This window comes from Falco biarmicus, chromosome 7 (genome assembly GCF_023638135.1).
Source record: "Falco biarmicus isolate bFalBia1 chromosome 7, bFalBia1.pri, whole genome shotgun sequence".
NCBI lineage: Eukaryota > Metazoa > Chordata > Aves > Falconiformes > Falconidae > Falco > Falco biarmicus.
The window spans coordinates 60,937,748-60,961,431 of NC_079294.1; the positions used below are offsets into that span (position 1 = coordinate 60,937,748).

Below are 23,684 nucleotides of genomic sequence, written 5' to 3' on the forward strand. Positions count from 1 at the left end.
ACAAGCAGTGGAATTAATGAGCCTGGTTGCCTACACATATATTTCAGATGACCGCTTCAGCTGCCAGTTTTCCCAATGAATTCTGTCTGTTAGGGCACCAGGCAGCATTGGTTGGGGCTAGTTTGAATCAGCTACGCCTGTTCAACTGACAAGTTGGCTGCTACCTCTTAGAACAAGGCTGGGAAATCCTTTGGTGAGAGCACTCAGTAAGGACTCCCTCCTCACAGTAATTTTCATGGAATATAGAACAGCAGCGTACTATTTCTGAGACTCATATCACTCCCTATAAGAACTTGTCAACAAGTTCAAAAGTTGTGGGAAAAAGAGCAAGAACTCACTGACAGGTAATGTGATTGGAGATGCCTCAACTGACCAGAAAACAAGTGTATTGTTACACTTCAAGGCAACATATGCCTCTGAAAGCATCAATGCAAAAACTGGTGATTTGATAAAAAACTGCAGGCCTATCTTAAGACTACATGGTACCTTTCTTAATTCATGTCTATTTTGTGAGATGAACTCACACCTGCTGTTTAAGATAGAAAATATATATTGAGAAACAGTAAGTTTTGTTCAGTATGTTTAAAATTACAAACAATGCTTAAGGTGCTGCTGTGAAATGAAGACTCAAAAATAGGTAGCTCTGGTGACAAGAAAGCTGTCCTTCTCTCCTTGAATTTACTCCTCTTCAGCTTTAGGGGAAATATCAACTAAAGGCAACTTCTAGGAAATGTCCTGAAGACTGATGTTGCCTGGAAATTTCGCTGCCATATTGTAGTTTCTCTTCATTCTCTCAAAGCTGTGCTCCACATCATGTAACCAAGCTTAACACAGTATTAAAAATTAAACATCAGAGACATTCACTTACAAGCAGTTATTCCAGCAAACATCTCAGCAAATCTAGGATCTCTCTCTTGGGAGAAGATAGCATCAGGCTTTTCCACAGACTTTCCACCCTCATGAACATTAGCTGGTATACTTGGAACAGGCACCTGTTGAGATACACAGAGGAAGGTAACTCCCTCCATCATATTTGATGAAAAGGAATTCAGGGACAGTCATAAGGTATTTTTAGTTTTGCTGAAATCTGCCATTGCTTTAAGTTTTCAAAGATTAGAGGCAAAAAAACCCCCAACAACCCAAAACCACAAAAACCCTTGAGAAATTTCACCTGAGATAAGTCATATGATGACAGCCCATCTCTTTGATGTACTTCAAGTTCTGCTTGTTGTTGCTGAAGTTGTCTGCAAAAGAGACAAAATGACTTTGTTACAAAAAACAATTAAGATACAAAAAGGAACAGCCATGGTCTCTTATTTTATACTCAGTGAAACATCTCTTTCTGGTGATCCTTTCTGGTGAAATCCATCTGTTTTTAAAGCTTCCTTATGGAGAAAGCTTGCACCCCAGAAATGTAACAGGGCACATGAAGAATTCTGCTGAAGAATAGCACAGAAATGCAGATGGGCAAGTAATGGAGGATGGAATACAATCTCCTTATAAAAGATTTAAGAATTCACAATTAAGACACCAAAAATTCTTCCTCATGCCAACAACAAATATACCAGACCCCTTTCACTGATCCTACTGAAGTAAAGAGGAAATCCAGTAACATTAACACAGAATTATGCCTGTCAAAAAGAAAAAGTGATCAAAGCTCTGAAGCACATCAGACCAAATGGAACAACCTGTTGAGCTAGAAAGAACTCCATATAAATCCTTCGTTGTAAGATGCTTTGGCTTTATTCTCCTCAGGACCCAGGTCCAGATTCTTATTCAACTTTTGAAAGCTTTTAAGGTAATGAGTGTCCAGAAATAAATTGCTTGTGCTAATATATAAAATCAAGACATTATATAAAATCAGTTTGCGTTGACAAATGCAACAGAAAACAGAAAGCTCCTTTTCATGAGGAGAACATGAAAAAATATCCGTTGTTTAAATGACACAAAAATCACCGGAAGTAGTAGCCTTAATTCAATTATATGAATTTAGGAAAAATTAAATGTGCAGCAGCAATGAAAAAATACTTCAAAAGAAACTGCCAGACCAAATAAACGCTGGGGCCATATACTAGAATGAAGAACTTTACTGTTGAAAACTCTGCAAATTCTTGAAATGCACTTGATTTGTGTTTACTGTCAGGTGCTGCTACTTAACTAAAACAATTAGCCAGTATGAACAGATAAAATCATTGGAAGTCATGAGAATTAACTGATAGGTGACCTGTAGGGACAACTTGCAAGTGGTGGTAAGTAAGGTATATTCATGTTTTACATAGGTAAATATTGCCTATGTATAAAAATTTACAGATTTTTTTACATAGTTGTAATACATCTAGCACAGTGTTCTTCTGGATCCATTTCTTCACTTGCTTTTTTTTTTTTTAATTCTGAAAGAACACAAATTCAAAGATTAAAAAAAAAAAACAAACCCAGAGACAGTTATATTTATTATTGCTAGCAGAAATTTTGAAGTTAGTGTTAACAATTTCTACACAAAAAGCCGCTGTGCAGTACAGTTTATCAGAAATAAACCGAAATAAATCAGAAATAAATGAAAGGCAGGAGTGCTACTGATGCATTAAGACCAGAATTTTACCATTAAAATGTGAACTTACAGTTTCTTGTTTGGACTCACACCACCCCCACGTCGGGTCATTAGGAACCCCACCTGTCTGAGCACAGGTTTGTGTGACTTTGCAGACAGACAGACCCAGCTTTGTCCCATTGCTGAGCTGGGATGGCAGAGCGCGAGAGCCACATGATCTTAGCAGCACAGCGCTGGGTTTGAGTTGTGCCCAGCCTGAAGCCTGATCAAGCAACAGCCCCGAACAGCATCGCCACAGCATCACCTTCGCTTCACAGCTTTGTCTTGAAAGCAGCTTGCAGCCCGGACAGGCAGGCGCAACAACTTGGGACTTCCCTGTGAAAAGGAAAGGCTCCACCGTGAGCCTTGTCTGAAGAAGCATCATTGCCATGGAGAATAGAGAGATCCTTGCTCTGGCATGGGCCAACACCACGAAGAGCACTGAACCAGTCTCTAGGGTGAAGCTGGGAGCTTGCTGGCATTGCAGCACCGCAAGGAAAACTGCCTGCGTAATGACAAAACCCCTCAGCAGCAGCAAAATTACCTAAATGTTTTGCACCTTCCATTAACAGTTGCTTTCTGTCCTTTGGTCACAGTTAGGAAAACTGCTTCTAGCCTGAAGATGCACAGGTAGCGTGCTATCTCGGTGGGGCTCTTTGCTCAGCTAGCCGAGAAGATGTAAATCCCCCCAGATTGTGCTAAAACTTAGAGATTAGGATAAGATTGGCCCTGGACTAACAAGAAAGTAAGCTTGATACTTGCAAATGATACTTGACAGTGGTCACAGTTTCTGCATGCTTCTGGCCTGCTTCTGAAGGAAAAAATCACCTAACAGACAGGGATTACACACCGCAAGGGTTTTCCCCCAGAGAGACACTATAATGTGACAGGCAGTAATAGAGGAGATTTTGCAAAATAGCAAGATTGTGGATTTGAAACTCTGGAAAATTAGCATACATTTTTGGCCACCGGCTTGCATTTTAGATTTTTATCCAAATCTTTCAAATTTTGAACTAGATAGATTCAAATGTCAAGGGACTGAGAGACAAACTTGCAGACAGTCAAATGAACAAGTTAGGCACAAAGTGGTGGGAATGTGAGGGACCACTCAAACGAACTACTGAAGTAAGTAACAGATTTTTCCATCCCTTGATGCTTTTCTAGAAGACACTTTTTTCAGACACCAGTTACTAGGCTCCACGGCAAACTGGCCAAAAACCTGTGACCTGCAACAAAGGTTGGAGTAGAAGGCCAAAAGCCTCCTGCTAGCCTCATGGTGTAAGAACACCTAATACACGAATCACTTCTGTCCTGAGTAACATGCAAAAAAGGTCAGTCCTCCAGGTCACCAGAGCCATGGATTTTCCATATTATTTTAGCCAACACAAAATTCCTAAAAATTACCTCTGGAATGCAAAGAAATTCTTTGTTCACAAGCATAAAATGCATACTTTTCCAACAGAACCATGGGAGGTAATTTAATTATGTCAAATCTATGGGGAAGTTTTTCTAAATACCACTCTGTGGACAATAAACACTCATTAAATCCTGTTGTTAACGTGAAAGCTAATTATACTGTTCCATTTGTTTTTATTACCAATGACTTGGTGCGTGTGTCAATAAACAGCACATTAGGTCTCCTCTGTTCCGTATAAAGTATGTTTTCTTGATTCAGCCATATACATACAAATGAGCCAAACAAAACAGCATACTTAACAAGTTATTTGTTTTGTAGGCACTTCTCTAACTTAGTGCTCCTTCGCCCTTCTCTACATTTCATCTTCAATACTCATTAAGCTGCAGTACAATATAAATACCAATCGTGTTAACAGCACTGAACTTTGGGGACAACCTCCCCAATCCATTTCCTATAAAACCCAAATACTTTGGTGTATTTTCGCTGCAGTCTGTACAAGCTATGCTGCACTTAATTAAATTGAAATACAAAGCCAGGTGAGCGTCTTCTGCTGTTGTTTGCTGCCACTGTATAAATAGTTCAAATGATGCTTGAAACCTGACAGAAACTCACGGACCAGCTCATGGACCAGCCGACCAGGGAGAGCTGCATGCTGCTGTCGTGGTTGCTTCAGTCCCTGCCAACTAACCAGCCCTTTTGACTGACCAGTTAATACATGCAGGTCCCTTCCATCACCCAACTGCTAGACAGTTTTTGTAAAAATTATACAGGACGAGCGTTGATTATCAGTCTGGGCAAAACTCAAACCGACTTCTGACTTTGAAACCAAAATACAAACTCCAAAACCAAAACCAAAAAATTGGTTTCAATTTCAGTTTCACAGCTTCAAGGAATAAATGAAAGAGACATTTCCTGGCTCTACAGGATACCCGACATGGCAAGGAAGGTATCGTCTGGGCCAGCAGAGGACTCTGCCTGTACTGCAGGAACTCCTGGCTCACCCGCGGGTTCGGCGTGAAACTGGGAAAGCCCTTGGCTCGAACAAGGAATGGTTCAGCGCATCTGAAGGTTTTGATAGTTAATTCAAATTTAGTTCAGTACATGTATTTGGAGAAAAAGGGAAGATTCTGTGAAAGCTGCTTTGACAATGGGGAGGATTTCAGCCAAATTAATCTCTATGAACACTGAAGTCACCTGTTCCTTTTCCAGGCATCAGAGTAACCAAAAAAGGATTTGAATTTTAAAATTAAGTCTCTATGGTGGGAGAGGACCAATACTACTGTATCCCTACCAAGCTGTTTTTATGTAATACAGGTACATGTGCTTCCCCTGTCTAGTGTGGACAAAAAGGGAGTAATAAAAGCTTTGGGGCTGCCATTGTAAAATCCTCTTTCAGAAACTCTCAAAATCTCCCTCTTTTAGCCTACAGCTTCAGTTCACCAAGGGTCTGTCTAACACTGGCCTTGAGGGATCAAATAGCCTGCTGATGGCACAGAGATCACGAGAAAGTAGGTCTCTAGCAGCGCTACCATAGACTGGAATTCTATCAGAATAGTTGATCTCTTCAGTATTTTGGCCCACGACAATCTGAAACAGAAAGCATCTCTCCCACAAGCACAGGCTGATTCATCCAGCAGGCTGCCTCCAGCACTGACCTGTGCCAGCTCACTCTAAGACAAAGTCTTGGGGCGCAGGACAACTGCAGGATTCATAAATGCACGCAGTGCAACACAGGACTTGGGGGCTTACAAACACGATACACCAGAATTTCCATAAAGGTCACAAAAACATCTTTCTTCTGTCTATATATACACATATAATGACTTTTATATATTTTTATCTGTCACCATGATGGATTATTTTATTCAAACGCTGCTCTATCCGTATGTTAAATAAACGATGATCACAATTATTATTTCTTCTTTTGGAAATCAAACAGTCCCAACTACACAGGAAAATGCGGTCAAATGGGGGACTCTTCTTTTCAGCCGAACACAGCACAAATGCTAAACGTTAAATGCTTCATTTCTCCAGGAAGTTTCTCTTGGATGACTACACCCAAGAGAAACCGAGAGAAGTTTTCTTTTCTTTTTTTTGCAAGGAACTAAGTGAACATTTGAACCTAATGTTTCATTATCTTTCCGCATCAGAAGTTTGGGAAGTTGACTGTTTGAAGCTCCAAAGGAGTATCTTTATAAAAAAAGAAAAAGAGAAACAAACCAAACAAAACAAACCACCACCACCACCAAAAAAAAAATAATCAATTAATCCCTCCACAACTGGAACCACCACTGCCCTCTACAGCCTTTTGGGAATTTGCTGTTACGCTGTTCACTGGCCAAGGCAAAAGCTGTTCTGTTAACAGACACAGAGACGTATGTGCTGCGGCTTCAAACTATCCTACGTTAAAAACTGATTTAAACCTAGATCTTTCGGGTACATTGTCTTTACACTTTCATGCTGAACTTTAACTGCCTCAAACCTGTATTATATGGAGCTGACTAGGTTATCACAGCGATGGACAATCCAAATTTGTCCCTGTGCAGAACTCATTACGACTGCACAGTGGCAGGCACCCCTGCCTGGTCTCCATGTGAAGCACTTTGCTGGACCCTGAGCATATGATCCTTCCACCGACACGTATAGATGCTCACGCACACTGGGATCAGTGCCAACCAACCATTCCCAGCAGGAGCTTAATGAGAAGGCGGAAATCAACAGTTACAATGACGTACAACTCCCCAAGGCATCTAGGAAATCAGAAGTCAAAACATGACCCCAAAATGTGGAAAAAAAGCAGCAAAACAAAACTAACAAAAAAAATATCCAGGAACAGCAGCACATTACAGTAAGTCCTCTTTGGAAATCGGTCTGAGAAGTGGGAAGGAACAGAGGGAAAACCAGAAAACAGTTTGAATAATGCATTCTTTCTACTATTCAAAAGCAGACATATAATGGGCTGTATCTTGCCATAAGACTAGAACATTTTCAACATGTCAGGGAAGAGGGAACATCCTCTGTCAAAGTAGCAGCAGGCAGCTTCCATATTAGGTCAACATCTCTGGGTTGTTATTCAAACCTAGCAAGAGAGATATAACAAGAGCCAGAAGCTGGCACAGTCCTATTAATCGCAGTAAGTGCTGTGATGCCAAGCTGAACAGTATAGTGGAAGCTCAGAAAAAAAACATTCCCAGAGTCAACACAACATAAGTTTACAGCCCCACTTTGTGATCAGTGGACTCTTGGGAACAAAGCATAATTAAGCCAGCCTGGACAGATTTCAGAAGTCACTTTTTATTTTGCAGGCCTGTTTTTGCATACAAATTATTTGGAAGAGAAATATGGGATAGCAGAAATGTGGAAATATCTATTTTGATGCACGGTGCAGACAGGGAGATATTCAGCTGTCTGATTTCAAGACACATTGACTTGTTTTCGAGGACCTTAACTATTTATTTGTTTAAGCCTGACTTTTTGGGTATGCAGAAAAAAACGAGCAAAACAATTGTGATGATGGGTTTCAAGTGAGTGAAGGCACAGCCCTTCTAGTCCAGGTATGTGTCATGTCCAAAGGAGCAAGTTGAGGAACACCCAGAGACACTTGATAGCTTTCTAACTTCAAATGCCAAAGCCCCAGGGGTTTGGTTTTGCAAGGGGAGCTCTCAGCATGCATCTCCACTAGTAGACTGCTCGCTCAGCATTTCCATTATACAGTCCCACAGGTTGAGGTCTTAAAATCAATAATTTCTTCTGAGCTAAAAACCTGGCAAAAAATCTTTGGTCAGACCAGAAGCAGATTTTGCTTTAGAAACAGATTAAGTTTATATTGGAAAGAAGAAATATTTATTAAAAAAACCCCATGCTATAAAGCAATGTCTTTATCAAGGCCAGATTAGCTTCTGCAGTTACTGGCTCGTAACTCAGGAGGCTCCAAGAGCATCTCTGCTCAGTTACACAGTGATGAACCTCCGCTATACTCCTACATCGACCTCCTCCTAAGAGGTCCAGTAATAGATTTTTGAAAATATTAATGCAGACAGGATGATTTAATTTCCCTCTTAAGCTAAGGGGCTGGATCTGTCCCCATACTTGGGGATATTCCACCAGCTTTTAACTGAGATAAGGACTCAGTTCCTTAAGGACCGAGTTCCTTAACTGAAGGAACCCTTCCCACTCAAGCCTACTAGGAAATAATTTTGTCAGCTTTCATAGGATGTAAGAGTAGACACAGCTCAAGGAGAAGATGCCCAGGACTGGTATGATCGCAATGAACACAGACAAGCTATTTTCTCTTTGGCTTAGGAGTCAGGCTAACCTTCCTCCAATATCGGGACAGCTGGTCTGCTGCTGGAAGCTCTGTGCTAGTTTAAGGCAGCCTGGACTGAGATCAATGGGCCTGTCTAATGATGTAACAGATAAGCGATGTTTCAACCCCAGTGCAGCCAGGCCCTGGAAGCACCACAGGATAATAACACAAAGAAACAGCTACGCTGCGAGATCTCATGATGCAGGAAAAACCCTGTTACAGACTGTACTGTTACAGAGAAACAAACGTAGCTAGAAACAGGCTACCAAAAGAAATGGAATTTGCTTTACAGCAAAAAGCAATGCTTAAATTCTTTCAAAACCATGTAAACAAGCACCTGGAAAGGTACATACTTTACATTAGTGTTGGTGCAGATGATGTATTCAATCTCATCGGAATAAGGATTCTGAAATGTGAAGCTGCTGGTTCTGATCAGCATCCATTCCCGGTTTTTGGTGCGAAAACGATACATCACAGACAGGACTTGACCCTTCAGTTTCACAACCTGCAAAACCATTTGGAAAGGTGAATACAAGGAAATTTCTACCTGCTGTGTAAATGAATAGTAAACAGTAGTAACTGGTATGTGTTAAACTTGAATTACAGAAAGCTATGGACACAGAAGGGAGATACTTAATTTGGAGAGAATAAGGAAAATATGATTCATGTCTGTAGTTGTTTCCTTCAGAATGAAACCCTCACGCTTTTTTGTATAAAATGCCATTTTCCAGCCTGCTGTAAGAAGAACACAGATTCAGGAAAACCAACAGATTGTGCTGTTATCCCAACAGGGAAGCTTTAAGAAGGTTTTAATGTGCAATGCTTACAGAGAATGACAGAAAATAAATGGAAGATCTTTTAGAAGTTTGTATGTAAACTATGAATCAAGTATTGCAGCTGAAAAAAAATTCCACAGGAAAAAAACATTCTGAGGTTGACTTATCTGCTCTTCTGCTTGGATACCTAGCTATACAATTCACATACTTGATATATCAAATCACCCATCAGATCAAAATACAGGATAACACTTAAACACGATGTTGGGTTTGGTTTTTTTAGAAACCATACATGGTTGTTGTTGGTTTTTTTCCCCCCACATGCATCATAAGACTCCCAGGGACGGCACAGTACTAACAAGAAACGCTTGCTTCTGGCTTTCAAAAGAAGAAAGAGTGAGCCAGTGTTTGAATGGAGAGGACACCAATACGCCCCTGTCCATTTTAATAGTATTAAAAAAAAAAAAAAGAGTGCAAATTCTTTGCTTGGACAGCCTATTTGTTTATAGCTAAGAATTCAGATGTCTGGCAACGCTCAGTTCAAATTCTGGTTTTGGCACCTGAAGTTTTGTCAAAGTCAACAGCTGGGCACCAAGTTAGAACTAAGAAGCAACCAGTTAAAGAAGTACATTCAAAACAATACTTGCTCACTGGTACTGTAACTGCATTTTATGTGTTATCCGACAATCTTGGTTTCAGTCAGAAGAAAACTTACATGGTTTCAAGTCATTCAGCTGGCACTTAGCTGGGCTAGCTGTGTTTATTTTTTATTGCTTTTCCACCAAACTATCTCAGGGGTGCCTCAGGGAAGGAAAGGGAAGGTCTATTGCAAATAAATGCCACATCTCTTTGTGGACTCTTAATCCTTATCCACTGGAATTTATTTTTTATTAGCTATCTGCAGCTTGTATTCTCTAGAAGTAGAACACCCAGTATTTACCCTGTCTTTACTGACAAGCAACTGGATTAAGAAAAATGCTCCAATCCTGTTTTTTCCAAGGTTTGCATTTCAAACTGATCAACTGGATATAGGATTAAATGGAACGAATGCAAACACAAGACACAAAAAGCTTTAGTGATGCCCAGGGATGTTCAAAATAATACTTTTGGGCTGGTGGTTTTTTGTTGTGGGTTTTTTTTTTTCTAAATGCTTTTGTAGTTTGAGTTTGGTGAGTGACATTTTTATCGGCAATTTTCTACATCCACACCCAGGGTAAAAATCACTGCCTGTGTAAAAGTGTCCAATCTGAATAGCATCTTACTGGATATCCAATAGCTTTATTCTGGATCCTTTGATAGTAAATTCTATTTGTTGATCTTGGCTTTGAGACTATCTTATTCTGGCCTGATTTTCCCACCCTGATGAATGAATTTATCTTCCCAAGGAAGTAAAAGCTTTGAGATGGATACTGGCAATTGACCAAAAACTGCAAAACCCTCCCCTCCCTCCTCTGTTATGCACCAACCTGGTTCTGACACTGTCAGCAAATTAGAAATGTCAAGTTTTCTGGGGGTTTTAGAAAAAAAAAAGTTTATTGGAAATCAGTTACCTTTTAACGAAGAGATTTCTAAGGCCAAACTAACAATAATAAAACAAACTGCAGTGATCTATCATCCTGAAGTCTGAATTAAGCAAACATCAATTCTGTTATAATTGGTCTTAATATAATAACGGTCTTAAACCAGTGCACACAAACAAGATAGCACAAGATTTTAAAGCTGCTGTTTAACCTTCACCTTCTTACATTCTTTGGAAATAAAAACCACCTGGTGCATAGCTTAACTGTTTACTTCAGTCTTTTATTGCATAGTTGAAATAACAGCCCAAATCACACTGCTACTGTACTGAACAAAAATATACTGAAAAAAGAATTGCCTACTAAAGAAACAGCACAATATTTTCATAGGTTGGACACAGGTTGAGTGAACAGGATCTGCATTTTTCTCCTGCTGTCTTTTTGTATGACCTTAAGCAAATCATGTAGGTCCCTGATCCAGCAAATCATTTAAGCACATGCCTCACAGTGAGTGGTGACAGTTTGGTCCCCAGCAGCTGAGTTCAGGGATACACTGGCAGCCTCCCACAGCCTGATCTCACTCTCAGCGAACACAGCGAGGACCAAGTCATTAACTTGTATGTCAGTTAGTCAGCCCTTCTGAGCCCCAGGCAATCACTTCAGAGAGGGATGTTTGATGTGTTATTATCCAGCAGCTCTCTGTCATTGTCTCTTGGACAAATTAGTAGGATCAATCATCTGGGCATTAGTGAAAAACAGCAGACTTGCTCTGGCTGCTCTTCTTGTCCCACTGATGTGATCAGGCACAAGTTCAGGGAGCTGAACCAGCTGAAAGTTAGCCCCTTGCAAAAGCAATTAGTCCCTTAGCTAGCCTACATGGCAAGCCCATCTGTGCTAGCACCAGGACAGTCGGAAGGGTGGGGAGGAGGTCACGGAGGAGAGAAGAGGGGGAGTAGGACCTGGCTCCTGGTGACAGCTGCCCATCAAGGTAGGTTCAGCTGCTCCATCCACCCAGGGTGGGGCAGAGAAGAGGACTGGGTGTAGGCACCTAACTGTTTCAGGCACCTAACTCTAACACAGGCTCCTGCCTGTGAATCAGCATCTTGAATCTAAAAAGCCTTTAGCTGCTGTTGGAACTCAGTCCTTTCAAGGGACACTGAAGTGGAAGCAGAGTGCTCACACAGCCTTTTCTGCTACCTCAGTGGTGGGGCTGGGAGTCTCCGCCTGAAGGAAGGGATGGTGAGAAATAGCTCAGGAGTACTGATGTCTTATAATATCTCGGACATTTCTGTAGTAGACCATAACTTCAGTTTCACAATCTATTCTGCGGACACAGTACAGCATTTAGTTGTTCTCCCCAGAGAAGCTTCTCAAGCTCTGTTTTTGCATGATATGCTATACGGGTTATTTTAGAATTCACTTCTTAGCCACATTTCACAGGCGAAAATACTCTCAGCATCCAAAGCAAGACAGATCAACAAAACTTGGTTGAGCTACAGGGTGTTGTCAGAAAATCTGGAACCGCTCGATCAACTGAAGCTCAGTAATTGGTTGAACATACTAGGCCACGCTTTCTAGTGCAGCAGGGAAGTCGCTGAAAAGACCAGCAACAAGCATAAAGCTTGGGGAAAGCACTCCTACTGTATGTCCCAGACCAATCTGAATCAATAAGCTCTGCAGTGGAATAAATGCCTTTGATATAGCTTATGTAAACGTGGCTTAACTGTAAAAATGAATCTAAATCGGTAATTCTTCCCATATGTTGCATTTCTTTTGCTACTTCTCTCTGCATTTCAGATCCTAATAGGGAAAAAGGCCAAATTCTCTGGAAGTCCTGTTACAGAGTAAAAACTGGTGTAACTCCATCGAAGTATGCGAAGCATGACATAACTATGCTAACAGAGAATTTAGGTCACAAATGATGCAGCATTACAGAGGAGTGATAAATACTTTCAAATCAACAGCCCATCTCTAATGGTAAATACTTTTGGTTATCACTTAACATAGTGGGATCTATACAGGCATCTCCAAAAGAGCTCTGTCCAGTGAACACTCATGTAATCTTTTGAGAAAAGAAAACAAAATGTGTAACTAGGTGACTTACTTCTGAAAATACAGCCAGCACATGCTGATTAACTGATTACTAATTAATCAACAAATGCTTTCATATCTTGCCACTCCTTCTCCTTCATAACAGAAAAACCACCTTGAAATGTAAATACAAGCTGCTTTTCTGAACAAAATAATAAATAAATTGTGGAAGAAAAGGAGCAGGATCCAGCACCTGTTGGAAACTTTCTCTCAAATGGCTTTGATCTTCAGGATGGCAGAATTCTAAAATATCTTTCCCCAGAAGATCCTAGAATAAAACAAAGCTGCGTAAAAAACCCGAACCACAACACAAGTCCATGTGCAGATGTGTAAGTAATCCTTGCAGATATTAGGCTTACCACTCTTAATGGTACTACTCAGTTAATCAGAGATGAATCATACAAACAAAGTTTGTAGGCATCATGTCCCATGTTGTATCTGTACTGTTGCACAGATACATGTATTTACAAGTTTTAAGTGATCTTTTTAAAACCTGTGAAATGGTGTCTCAAAGAGACCGACATCCTCTATTACAGCTTGTGATTTTCGCAAAAACAATTACAAAGCTACCTGAAATCAAAATAAATGGGGGAAAAAATGAGCAAGAAATTATTTTTGCCTCTATGTTGCAACTGTTGAGAGTTAACCAAGGGAGAGCTGTGGTAGCCAGGAGTTTGTTCACTATTCTACTCAGTTCTGTGACTAGCCTCCTATTCACAGGAGCAGATGCAAGCCTAAAGGAAAAAGAGATGCCAGAAGCAATGTTTGCTTACTGTTCAATAGATTGGCAGAAGTAAAGATCTACGGGACTAAAACTCCAAGCACTGTTAACTTTCTATCACAGAAATGTCTTCACTGGAAAGTTGTGCAAGGGGTTTAAAGCATCCTGCTGATAGAATTCTAATTAGATCTAAAAGGTATAAAAAGATCCCCCACATAACAAAGGAGAAAACCGTAAATTTTACAGAAGCATGGACAGCAAAGAAAAATGAACAGCATTTAGCGCATGCCATATGAATTTTCAGCTACAAATATGTCATGGTTTTGCTGTTTGTTTTTTTTTTTAATGCACAAATAGAATTTTCCTCATTAGCTCTAACCAGTCTCTGTGTTTCCAGTGACTCACTGACCTGGGGCTGGTAGCCAATGACACTGATGCACCTTGGGTCGACGAAGGTGATGACTCCATCAGAATTATGCCTAGACAAGAACTCAGTGGGGACTGACATGCCGTTCATGTCCATGCACACAGGAGAGCTGGTTACCTGGGACCAATAAAATCCACAGTATTTAGTCCGCTGAACAGTCACATTAAGTCAAATTTGATTACATAGCTGAAGAACAAAATCTGCTGGCAGACTTCTAACTACTGAAGAAAGAGATAAATAAAAGAGCAGCACATAAATGACACAGAACTGCCTTTACTCTGGTTCATAGGGCAATCATCTCACCCCATGGCACCTACCTAGGCTTGACAGCACAGCAGGAAAACAAACACACTGGAAGTTGCCAAGAAGCAGGGATATAGTTAGGATATAAGTACAGCTGGATTAATCTCACTTTGTGGCACCACATTAAAGTTAGGCATCTTGGTTCCTACCTTTGTCAACCAAGAATGAGACACTTGCAGAGGACAATTCAGTCCACCCATTTTAGGATAACAAGGTCAATCTCTAGAAGAGGCCAACTCATTATCTGTAGACATACACAACAGACTAAACACTCAACTTTCCAGTGAGGTGAACCTCAGCTGAAACACCCAGACAAGCTGAACAAAGTTCTCCTGAGGTTGAGATAGGTGATACGAGGCCGGCAAGTGGCTGCTCATAATGAAAGCACAGTGTCTTATAAAAGCTCCTCAAATCTCATTAGAGAGAATGACACATTTCCAGCTCTGTCTGAAACCTGTGTATCAGGCCACTTCACATCCATTCATTCCTACTGAGGCTACAAGTGAAGCCACTGTTTTTCTTACAACTCCCAGAGCTATCTCTGTTAACAAGGTCCCAATGCAAAAGGAGCAAAATCTCCTGGTTTTGCTGTTTTGAAGAAGATTAGCCCGTTCACTGTATGCAAGATTTCATCTGCTGTTATAGAACAGAGTTTAATTTGTACACCTTGACTCCTTTGTGATTAAACCCATCCACAGAGCCTCCTCTTGCCCTCCCTCACATATCCTGCTGGTCTTCTAACATAACAGATGTTTTTACACGCCACATGTTACTAATGCAATTTCCTTGGAAATCATCTTTCTTTGGCAGCTGTAACACACGAATCCACGTAACTTCCTTCTCTCCATCAGTGGAATATATTACCCTTAATTATAAAAGCCAGATTAACTTCAAAAACATCATGCAATACTCTTGTAGCTCTGCCATAGCAATAGAGAAACACTCTGCAGAACTGCCAACACTTGCAGTAACACGCAGGCTGTTCAACTCAGGTAAGATGGGTTTGGCACCTGTGCTCTAATGAAAGGGTCATTCCACCTTGTCAGAAGGAGCGATGCCATCCTAGCAGATGGCAACGAGTGCAGGCCAACAGGAGATCATGCAAGAGGCTCACACACGTTCACCCAGGGCAGAATTCCCAGACCAGAAAGATAAGAACTGGCTTCCCTGCTGCGGTGAAGGAGATTCACCGCAACTGCTCTAGCTGCCACTCAGAACTCTCGTCAGCAATGGACAAAGAAGAAAACGTAACAAGTCGGTTGCAATCGGCTGGACAAAAAGGAAGTAAAGTTTTATTTCCACAGTTCCCTTGGCTGATATCACATCTGAATGCACAATACAATATACGCAGAGAATAAAGCTATTATTTGTGAAGTGCCTCTTGACTACCTTACCTTTACCGTTTTCAGAATGACTCCTGCAATCATAATTTTTCAAGTACTTGATTAGTCAGAGAGAGAGAGCGAATGAAAGAGTAGCAGGAAGCATATCACTGGCGTTGGGAGCCACTTTACCTACCATCTGCAGCACTGAAGTACTCCCATGTTTCCCAGTATCTACAATATCCCAGCCCTACACATCCTACAGCATGGCAGGTCTGTCCGTGTTCATCTTCCAGGAGCATCTTTGCTGCTGTTATTGGATTAAGTACACATATGCACCAAAATCACATTTCCATTTTGCTCTGGTGACATGTTCTAAACAAGTCACTGGCTGCACACAGACATCAAAGTGCTTTATATTTTGGAAGCGTATTAGAAGTTATAGTCTAGTACCAGAACTTTGTGCAAATCTTTTATAACTAAACCACAACAGTGATCATGCTTTCAGAAGTAGTTTATATAAGGAGAGACTGGCATTACCTGAAGCCTTCCTATTGCCACGAGGCAGTATTTACTACCTTGTCCCACATCAGCGTCTTCTTCTGGTATAGTCATTCCTAGAGTAAACAGTAACAAATACTGTTATAATTAGGAAACTGGGACGAGCAGAGGTGCTGCTGGCCTGGTTCTATACTATTCTAAATCATACAAAACATCCTTATTCTCTTCTCTAGGATCCAGGCATTATCTCTGGGATCAGATCAGATGAACTTTCTCAGTTGTGCTCGACCCTACATATCTCTCCTGCATATACAGTACCCACGTCAGCAATTTTGGCTGCTGAAGACAAAGCAGATACAAAAATTCCATTATACACCGAGATGGACAGTAACACTGCCATGAGCACTGCTCCACAGCATGTTACTGGAACCATGTGGTGTCTTAACATAGTGGTGAATGCACGCCATGTTCAGTTTTCTTTGTGAATAATATAATGAGCTTTAAAAACGAGGCACAGCCTAGATTTTTCATTAACTTTGTGCTCATATTTAACAGCCGGTTTTGCTTTTTTCTATAATGGACTAAATCTGGGTCGTTATGTTGAACAATTGAAAAAATGCTGATTCCTTGCTAACATTGCTTGTTTCAGCTGTGTAACAGGAGTAACTATAAACACAGGAATAATTTCAAAACATACAGGTACTGTTTTCCATCTCAGTGTTTCACAAATAGGAACATTCAGATAAGCACTGCCTACTTGCTAGTTGGCTAAGCCTTTAATTAAGGCTATTTCCCAACTCCAGTTTTCAGATATCAATTTCCTATGAAGCACTTGAAAAAACATCTTCCAAGAGTGACACTGCTGACTTAAGTGATTTGTAAACTCTTTCACAAGGCTTTTCAAGGAATTCAGTCGCAACAGGCACTGAATCATTCAAGAGGCACTTTAAAGAACTAATGAAATTAATTGTGCAGCAGTTACCAATTATGAAAAAACAGCCACTTTATTCTTAAAATCTGTAATTCCCGATGTACGTCAATCTTTGGACTGTGCAGGGGATGACAGTGTACAACTTAAATGATGCAAATTCTTAAATTCTTAAATTTCTGAAAAATGACTATAAATGCTGCTGAATGAACTGAAGTAGTCTCTGAAGGAAATTACTTTGTATCAAAATAGATAAATCTTATCTGACAATCAGTTTCTAAATAGCATTCTACAGGTATTTTTCAGTTCTCATTGAGCAATATAATAGAATAAAATATATAAAGTATGGAAAAAAAACCCCATTTTTTTTTCCTATAATATATTCAAATTTTATTTGCCATGGAATTCACGATTTTGCAGGCATAACTTCATCTACAGCCCCCAACACATAATAGGATTTTACCAGGGGATCACAAGAGCTTTACAAAGGAGGAGCATTAGTGCCCCTTCTCACAAGTGGGAACTTGAGGTACAGTATGAATTTCAGTGTCGCACATTACAAGATCTGGGCAAACCCCTCCTTGCCTTCTACCCTATGGTCTTCCCATCCAGAGATACAAATTTGGCCCTAAATAACTCATTAGCTTCTAAACCCATGTGTTATCCCTCACCAAATGCCAAACTTCTAAGAAATGTTTTCTTAGAAGCTGTATGAGAAGATCAAGGTGACAATATGTGACTGTAGGACTACATTTTAAGAAATTAATCATTAAACACATAAGCTAAAAAAAAAAAACCCAACAACATTGGGTGGAATCAATACATGTTATTTTGTAATTAAACGTTATTTTGTGCTTCTGATAAGGGTCCCTCTGTGGGTTACTAGGGACCCAAACTTTCACTTAAGAACCTTCACCTGATTTAGAACATCCTTGAAATGAAGACAGTCTGCATTTACTCTCCTGCAGGAGTGTCCTGCGCTGCCTGCAGTTTATCAGGTCCTTCAAGCCATTAAAATTACAAAACCTTGTTTTGGTATTTCACACACCACTATTCCAATCTCTCCTCTGTTACACACTAGGGAAACCACAAACAAGATGCTGAACACAAATAAGTCCCATGCTCTGAGACACCAGCATCCCACAGGGAGCATCAACCATTGACATGAAACTATAGTTAAGAGACTCATATTACAGAAGTATTTTGTCTTCCTTCTTTGCTGTGCTTACACACAGTTATTTCTTCAATACAAGACTTAGTAATTAGCTAAGGACAGCTGCAACAGGCAAAGGAACTGAATTTGGCAGCCTCTGGAGAAAAAGACAGTAAACTACCTTGAAAAAGCAGCAGCAAACTTACCTACTCAAAATTGTGTCCACTTAAAGACAAAATTTTGGCAGACACGTGGCTACTATCTACTCACATACCTGTGGAGCACAGGGATGGTCAAGCTTCCAAAACTAAACTTAGACTCCTCCACATCAGCAACTTTAATTTTCAATAGGTAGAAACCAGCTGAGAACTGTGTGCAGCTACACAATGAGAAAAGGCAGCCAGCAGTTTCACCCAACAAAGTCGAGACTGGAGGTGTGAACCGAGAACAGGATAAATTAAATGACGCAGCAGTTTAGGAAGGACCATGAAGTCATTGACTCTGCTATGAAACAAACACAGCAGTGTACTAAAACAACCAAGCGAGGAAAGAAAGCACTGAACCGAAGAGTTGACCTAACACACTTTGGCTGGAAGATGGCAGCAGGGGATGGATGGGGAGTCTCTTGCTCCTCAGTCCTCAGCTCCACACAGCAGCAAACCTGCAAGTTCAATCATCAGCTGACAGAACAAACATTTTAAAAGTTGGTGCCTGAAGCTATCATGGTTCCATTCAGACATTCAGTATAGATGGTCTGACTCCGAAGACGGTGGGTGATTCCAGGCCCTGTCACCTTCAGAGGATTTTCTTGGTAGATGCCTGGTACTTCAGAGAATTAGACCACTTAAACACAGGGGCCCATGTGCTGTTTTAAGGAAATATAGGCATTCTAGTTGGATAGCGTTAACCAAAAGATCCCTTTTAAATGGAGTTTTCCATTTGAGGACAATTTCAAAATATTTTCCCTTGACTTCAAAAGCTTTTTCAATCATTTCCTTAGCAGCACAGTGTATTGCAAAGGACAGCAAAGACACTCAGCTGGATGGCTTCCACTTTGCATAATCTTTTTTTCTGCAGCTTTCAACAACGCTTTCCTTTTTAGGAACTTGGTCCATCTTTATACTGCCCAAATAAACTCAAGGCAACATAAACAATCTCCAAAATTAAACCTAGCTAAGCAACATCATTTCTGATGTCACTCTGTTGGCAAGGGAGGCTGTTCTAATTTTCACTTTTTTTTTTTTTTTTTCCCCCAAGGTGGATTATATTTGGTCTGTATAACACACTGGAAAATGTATTAGTTGGGCTATCCCACAAGACACCCTATGAATAAAAAACAATCTGGCTGGAATTAATCAATACACAACCCAGTGAATTGCAAACCCTTCCCTAAAAGTGCCTAGAGTGAAAATATGCCAGAATGATTGACTGCTCATCTTTCAGGGTAGGTACTATTACGGACAGCATTCCACAGAGGGAAATTAGTTTCTTTATTCCTTTGCTGATACTTACAAAGATTCAACTGTGGGTGTACTTATAGGGGAGGATGCATTTGTAGAAGAGATTTACTTTTGCTTTAGCATTCTTGCTACTGAACATACTCCAATACAGACAGCTAAATAAAGATATGTGTGCTGCACTTAATACTGCTTTGTCCCGTTCCTAACATAATGTAACATTGCTCCTTAACATCACCAAGTACCATCAGTATCTCCAAAAAATGTTGTGAAAGCCTTAAGGAAAGCAGCCATGAACTGATCTTTAGGGGGCATCAACAAAATAAACATACATTAGTTGATCACATTCTTTACGTGCAACCCTGATATAGGCTTTATTTCTCAATCCCAAATATATGCTCCTCTTGAATAATAAACACAGTGCTACACTTGTTCAAGTTAATACCAACAATTTGCAAAGCTAAGCCTACAACTGAGCATCACAAATAGAATGCTGTGCCATTAGAGGTTATATTTAATTTCCAAATGTCCTTTATGCCAGCAAACAGTTTCCCACAGAGCAATGGCATGTGTTTGTGTGGACAGAAGGAACTTCTTTGTTTTCCCAGTGAGCTTCCAGTTGGCTCTAACAACAGAACAGCTTCATTTTCTGCCTTCTTTCTCTACCCTCCTGCCCCATTTTTTCTGTGAGACATAGAACAGTGTTAGTGGATTTGTGGTTTTACTTCACTACACTCAAAAATAAATGATTTATGAGTCTTTAGAAGGATGCAATGTCAGTGTCCAGTGGCCGCTAGCAATCCCCTGTTAGTGCTTGTATCTGTGAGAACCATTTCTGACAGTTACATGCCTGTGCACGAAACTGTGTGACTTTATCTCCCATACTCAACAATGGAAAAAGGCTTTCACGAAAAAAGGCTGTGGATGTTTACAGCATAACAAGGAAAAATCTCATGAAAAATCCCAACAAAACCTAATTTTTTTGTTGTTGTTTGAAAAGCCTTAAAAATGACAGCACTGCAAAGAATATTCAAGCAACTATGTTGTTTTGTATTGGAAGAGGGAGCACTTTGCACAAAGTCCAGATTCTGGCCAAAACTTTAGAATAACCTAACAGCTTTGGCATGCTGTGGTTAAGACATTACCGTAAGTCTGACTTAGAAGACTAAAATGTTTCTTTTTTAACTAAGGAGAAAAAAAAAGATTTCCCCATTATTTGAATTTAACGTTATTCTGGGACCTTTTTTTAAGTTTCTGAAGTATGTATCTATCTAAGCCTTTTCATCACTATGTGTTTTTCTGCAGGTTCTGGCTTTGATTTACAGAAAACAACCAACATCCTGACAGACTGTATCTTCTCTCTCCACCAAATATTTTCCATCAATTGTTATGATATGAAAAAAACAAACAACCTATTAGGAAAATATCGTATAGACCACATAAGACTCATTTCCTTTCAGGAATGAGATGTTCAGATGAGAAAAAAATCAGAAGAAAAGCAAATCTTGCTGAAGTTGAAAATTGAATGAGCAGGAGAAGGTCAGCATTTCTTAGTTTTGTGACTGGTTATGGAACGTGAAGAATTGCCTAGGCTAAGGATCACAAATTCTTCCAGCTGTGCTGCTTCGCCGGGAACAGTGGGACAAAAGCTGGAATTGGTGCTCAGCCAGTTTCAAACAAGGGGTCTTTTTACCTCATTCAAAATAATCCAACACTACACTGTCATTATTTAATCTAACATGCAACGTAGCTGGTTGGAATGTCGATCTGGAATATCTGACTCCTTTGACTTCTACAAAAGTTTACCCCAATTATTTGAGGCCAACATGTAATTTATAGGGATGTAAGTGTGTGGGTATCATGTGCCGAGCTTTGGACTTGAGCTTAGTTTTACCCTTCTCTTGCCGGCATAATGGAGGAAAATGAACAGACCATTAACAAACAGCCTGAACGGAGGATGAGGCATGATGCTTCCTGTGTTTCCTCTCCCATTTCTCAGTGAAAAAGGGGCAAAAAAAAAAAAGGCAAGCTAGATGTGCAACAGTGTTTTCATGCTAACCACAGACCTGAGCCATAACAGAATTTGCCTTCTACTTTAGATCTCTGAAAAAACCACAATCCAGTCCTTAAAATATGCCACCATGCTGATACCAGCTGTCTGTAGTTTGTTTTCACCTGTTTAAAGTCCTTAAATTACTGAAGAGATTTAGCATAGATGACTCACAGCAGCAGCGTTGTCAAACCCAATAGGCTATCACACTAATAATGATCAAAGAGCAGTGCTTGCCATGGTACTTCTGTATCAATACTGATTGTGTTATAATCAGTGTGGGACTAAAAAAATGAACACATTGGCCACAGACAATGCAATACAACCCCAAAAGAAAAAATACCACCTGTTAAACAAATTACATTAGGTACAGATTAAGTGCATTTGCTAATTAATTGTTATTTCATTTATGAAAGTATGTTTTGTATGTTGCATATAAGTTCTATAATGCACATGCCACAGTGCATGCTCTAAAAGAAAAGGATATGGAGTTTATATTAGAGTGTCCACTTGGCAACTGAAATATAAATGCAAATGATCTTTTCAATAGCTAAATTTTTAAACAGCTGTGATTTAGCACAAACCCATTTATTCCCAAGAACCCAGAGATGATGCAAAGGTCAGGGGCTTGCTCCTCTCTGATTTGAACAAAAGTAATTTTATTACAGGGTAGAAAAGCCTTAGCAAATTCAATTACTGCTGCAGTTATTCCATTTGCTTTGCAGATTATGGTTGAATATACCACTGGAAATGAGGAAAAAAATGCAGCGATGTCGCCATTGACTTACCCAAATGTAATGGGGACTAATTCAGCCCACGGATATTCCCATTCAACTCCACAAGTCAATGGATACACAACAATCACCAACACAAAGTGGGGAAAACTGGGAGGGCAAATAAACACTCATAGAAGGGGCCCCAATTCAGTACTATCTGGCCTGAAAAAGGCACTCGGGCATGACTATTATGAGTAACAATTTGGATGGTAACAGAAAAGACTATTGAAATTCCACATAAGGCTGTCAAAATCGAAAATATCCCTTAGGATTACGCTATAGTTCGGAGGCATTAACCTTGTGGAGAAGCATTGGGATATCATAAGGGAGGGCCATATGGTTTTGAGGAGTGGAGTAACAGAAATGGGATGAAATTCAACATTACTAAATGCATAAGCATGCACTTGGGGACTAATAACAGTCATAAACTACAGCAAAAAAAAAAAAAGGGATGAAACTTCATATTACTAATTGAAAGATCACACCAATTCAAAGCTATTTTTGCTATGAACTGGAAGATCTGGAGTTGACAACTGAGAAAAAGGCAGCCTGGTATATATATCAGGCAATTTAGGATGTCAGCAGGATGCACTATACAAAAGAGAAGCATGCCATATCAGATGCTACCAGCCAAGATAGGAAATACCATTTTCATTATACATCACTACAATCTCATCTGGAACAAGAGTTTATAGTGCCAGTCACCCACATTTTGAAAAGTTAATGAAAACACAAACAAGTGCAGAGAAAAGACACAAGGATAAAGAAGAGAATGCATTGTGAGAATGGAGATTAGAGGAAAAGGGCTGGTTTAACTGTGCAAAGTCAAGGCTGACAGGATATGACACCCTTCTGGAAATGCACCAGAACACTGCAGAGCGACAGAGACACAAAGCAGGAAAACTCCTGTTCGATCTTCAGTGAAATAAAACCAAGAATACACTGGCATAAGCTTCCCATAAACTAATGAGGATTGGAAATTAAAAAGTTTGTTAAGCATGGAAGAGCAGTGGGGATTTGGAAGAGCTGGAGATGGGGAAAACACCTCGCTGACGTGAACTGGAACTCACAATATGATACCTGGCAAATGGGTACTCAAAAGATCCAGAAAACCTTTTTCATCCCATGCTCCTGCACTGCCGTGCCTGCTCCCCTACAGAAATGGCAGCTGGAAGTTGTATACTGCTGACATTGTAACCTGGCACCGATATGAGTTCATGTGTTTGCAGCTCTGCATTAGCAACTTACACCCCTGAAGCGTCCGATCTCTTTAAACATCCCACAACACGCAGCAAGCTTTTCATTCGAGCTAAGCAAGGAGCTGAAAGAAACCCCGTTTGACCTGCACCTTC

General features: G+C 40.2%; 1 protein-coding gene across 5 annotated transcripts in view; it reads right to left on the reverse strand.

Annotated features, from left to right (window-relative positions):
- ARNT2 (aryl hydrocarbon receptor nuclear translocator 2) overlaps positions 1-23,684 on the reverse strand; it is a 107,504-nt gene that overhangs the window by 18,672 nt on the left and 65,148 nt on the right. For all 5 annotated transcript variants that reach the window (XM_056346054.1, XM_056346053.1, XM_056346055.1 and 2 more), the window contains 6 exons: positions 16,008-16,084; positions 13,825-13,959; positions 12,888-12,962; positions 8,664-8,815; positions 1,172-1,244; positions 869-992 (listed from right to left, as the gene is read on the reverse strand). In XM_056346054.1, the coding sequence (XP_056202029.1) occupies positions 869-992; positions 1,172-1,244; positions 8,664-8,815; positions 12,888-12,962; positions 13,825-13,959; positions 16,008-16,084 (636 nt within the window). The remainder of the gene's footprint in view (positions 1-868; positions 993-1,171; positions 1,245-8,663; positions 8,816-12,887; positions 12,963-13,824; positions 13,960-16,007; positions 16,085-23,684) is intronic.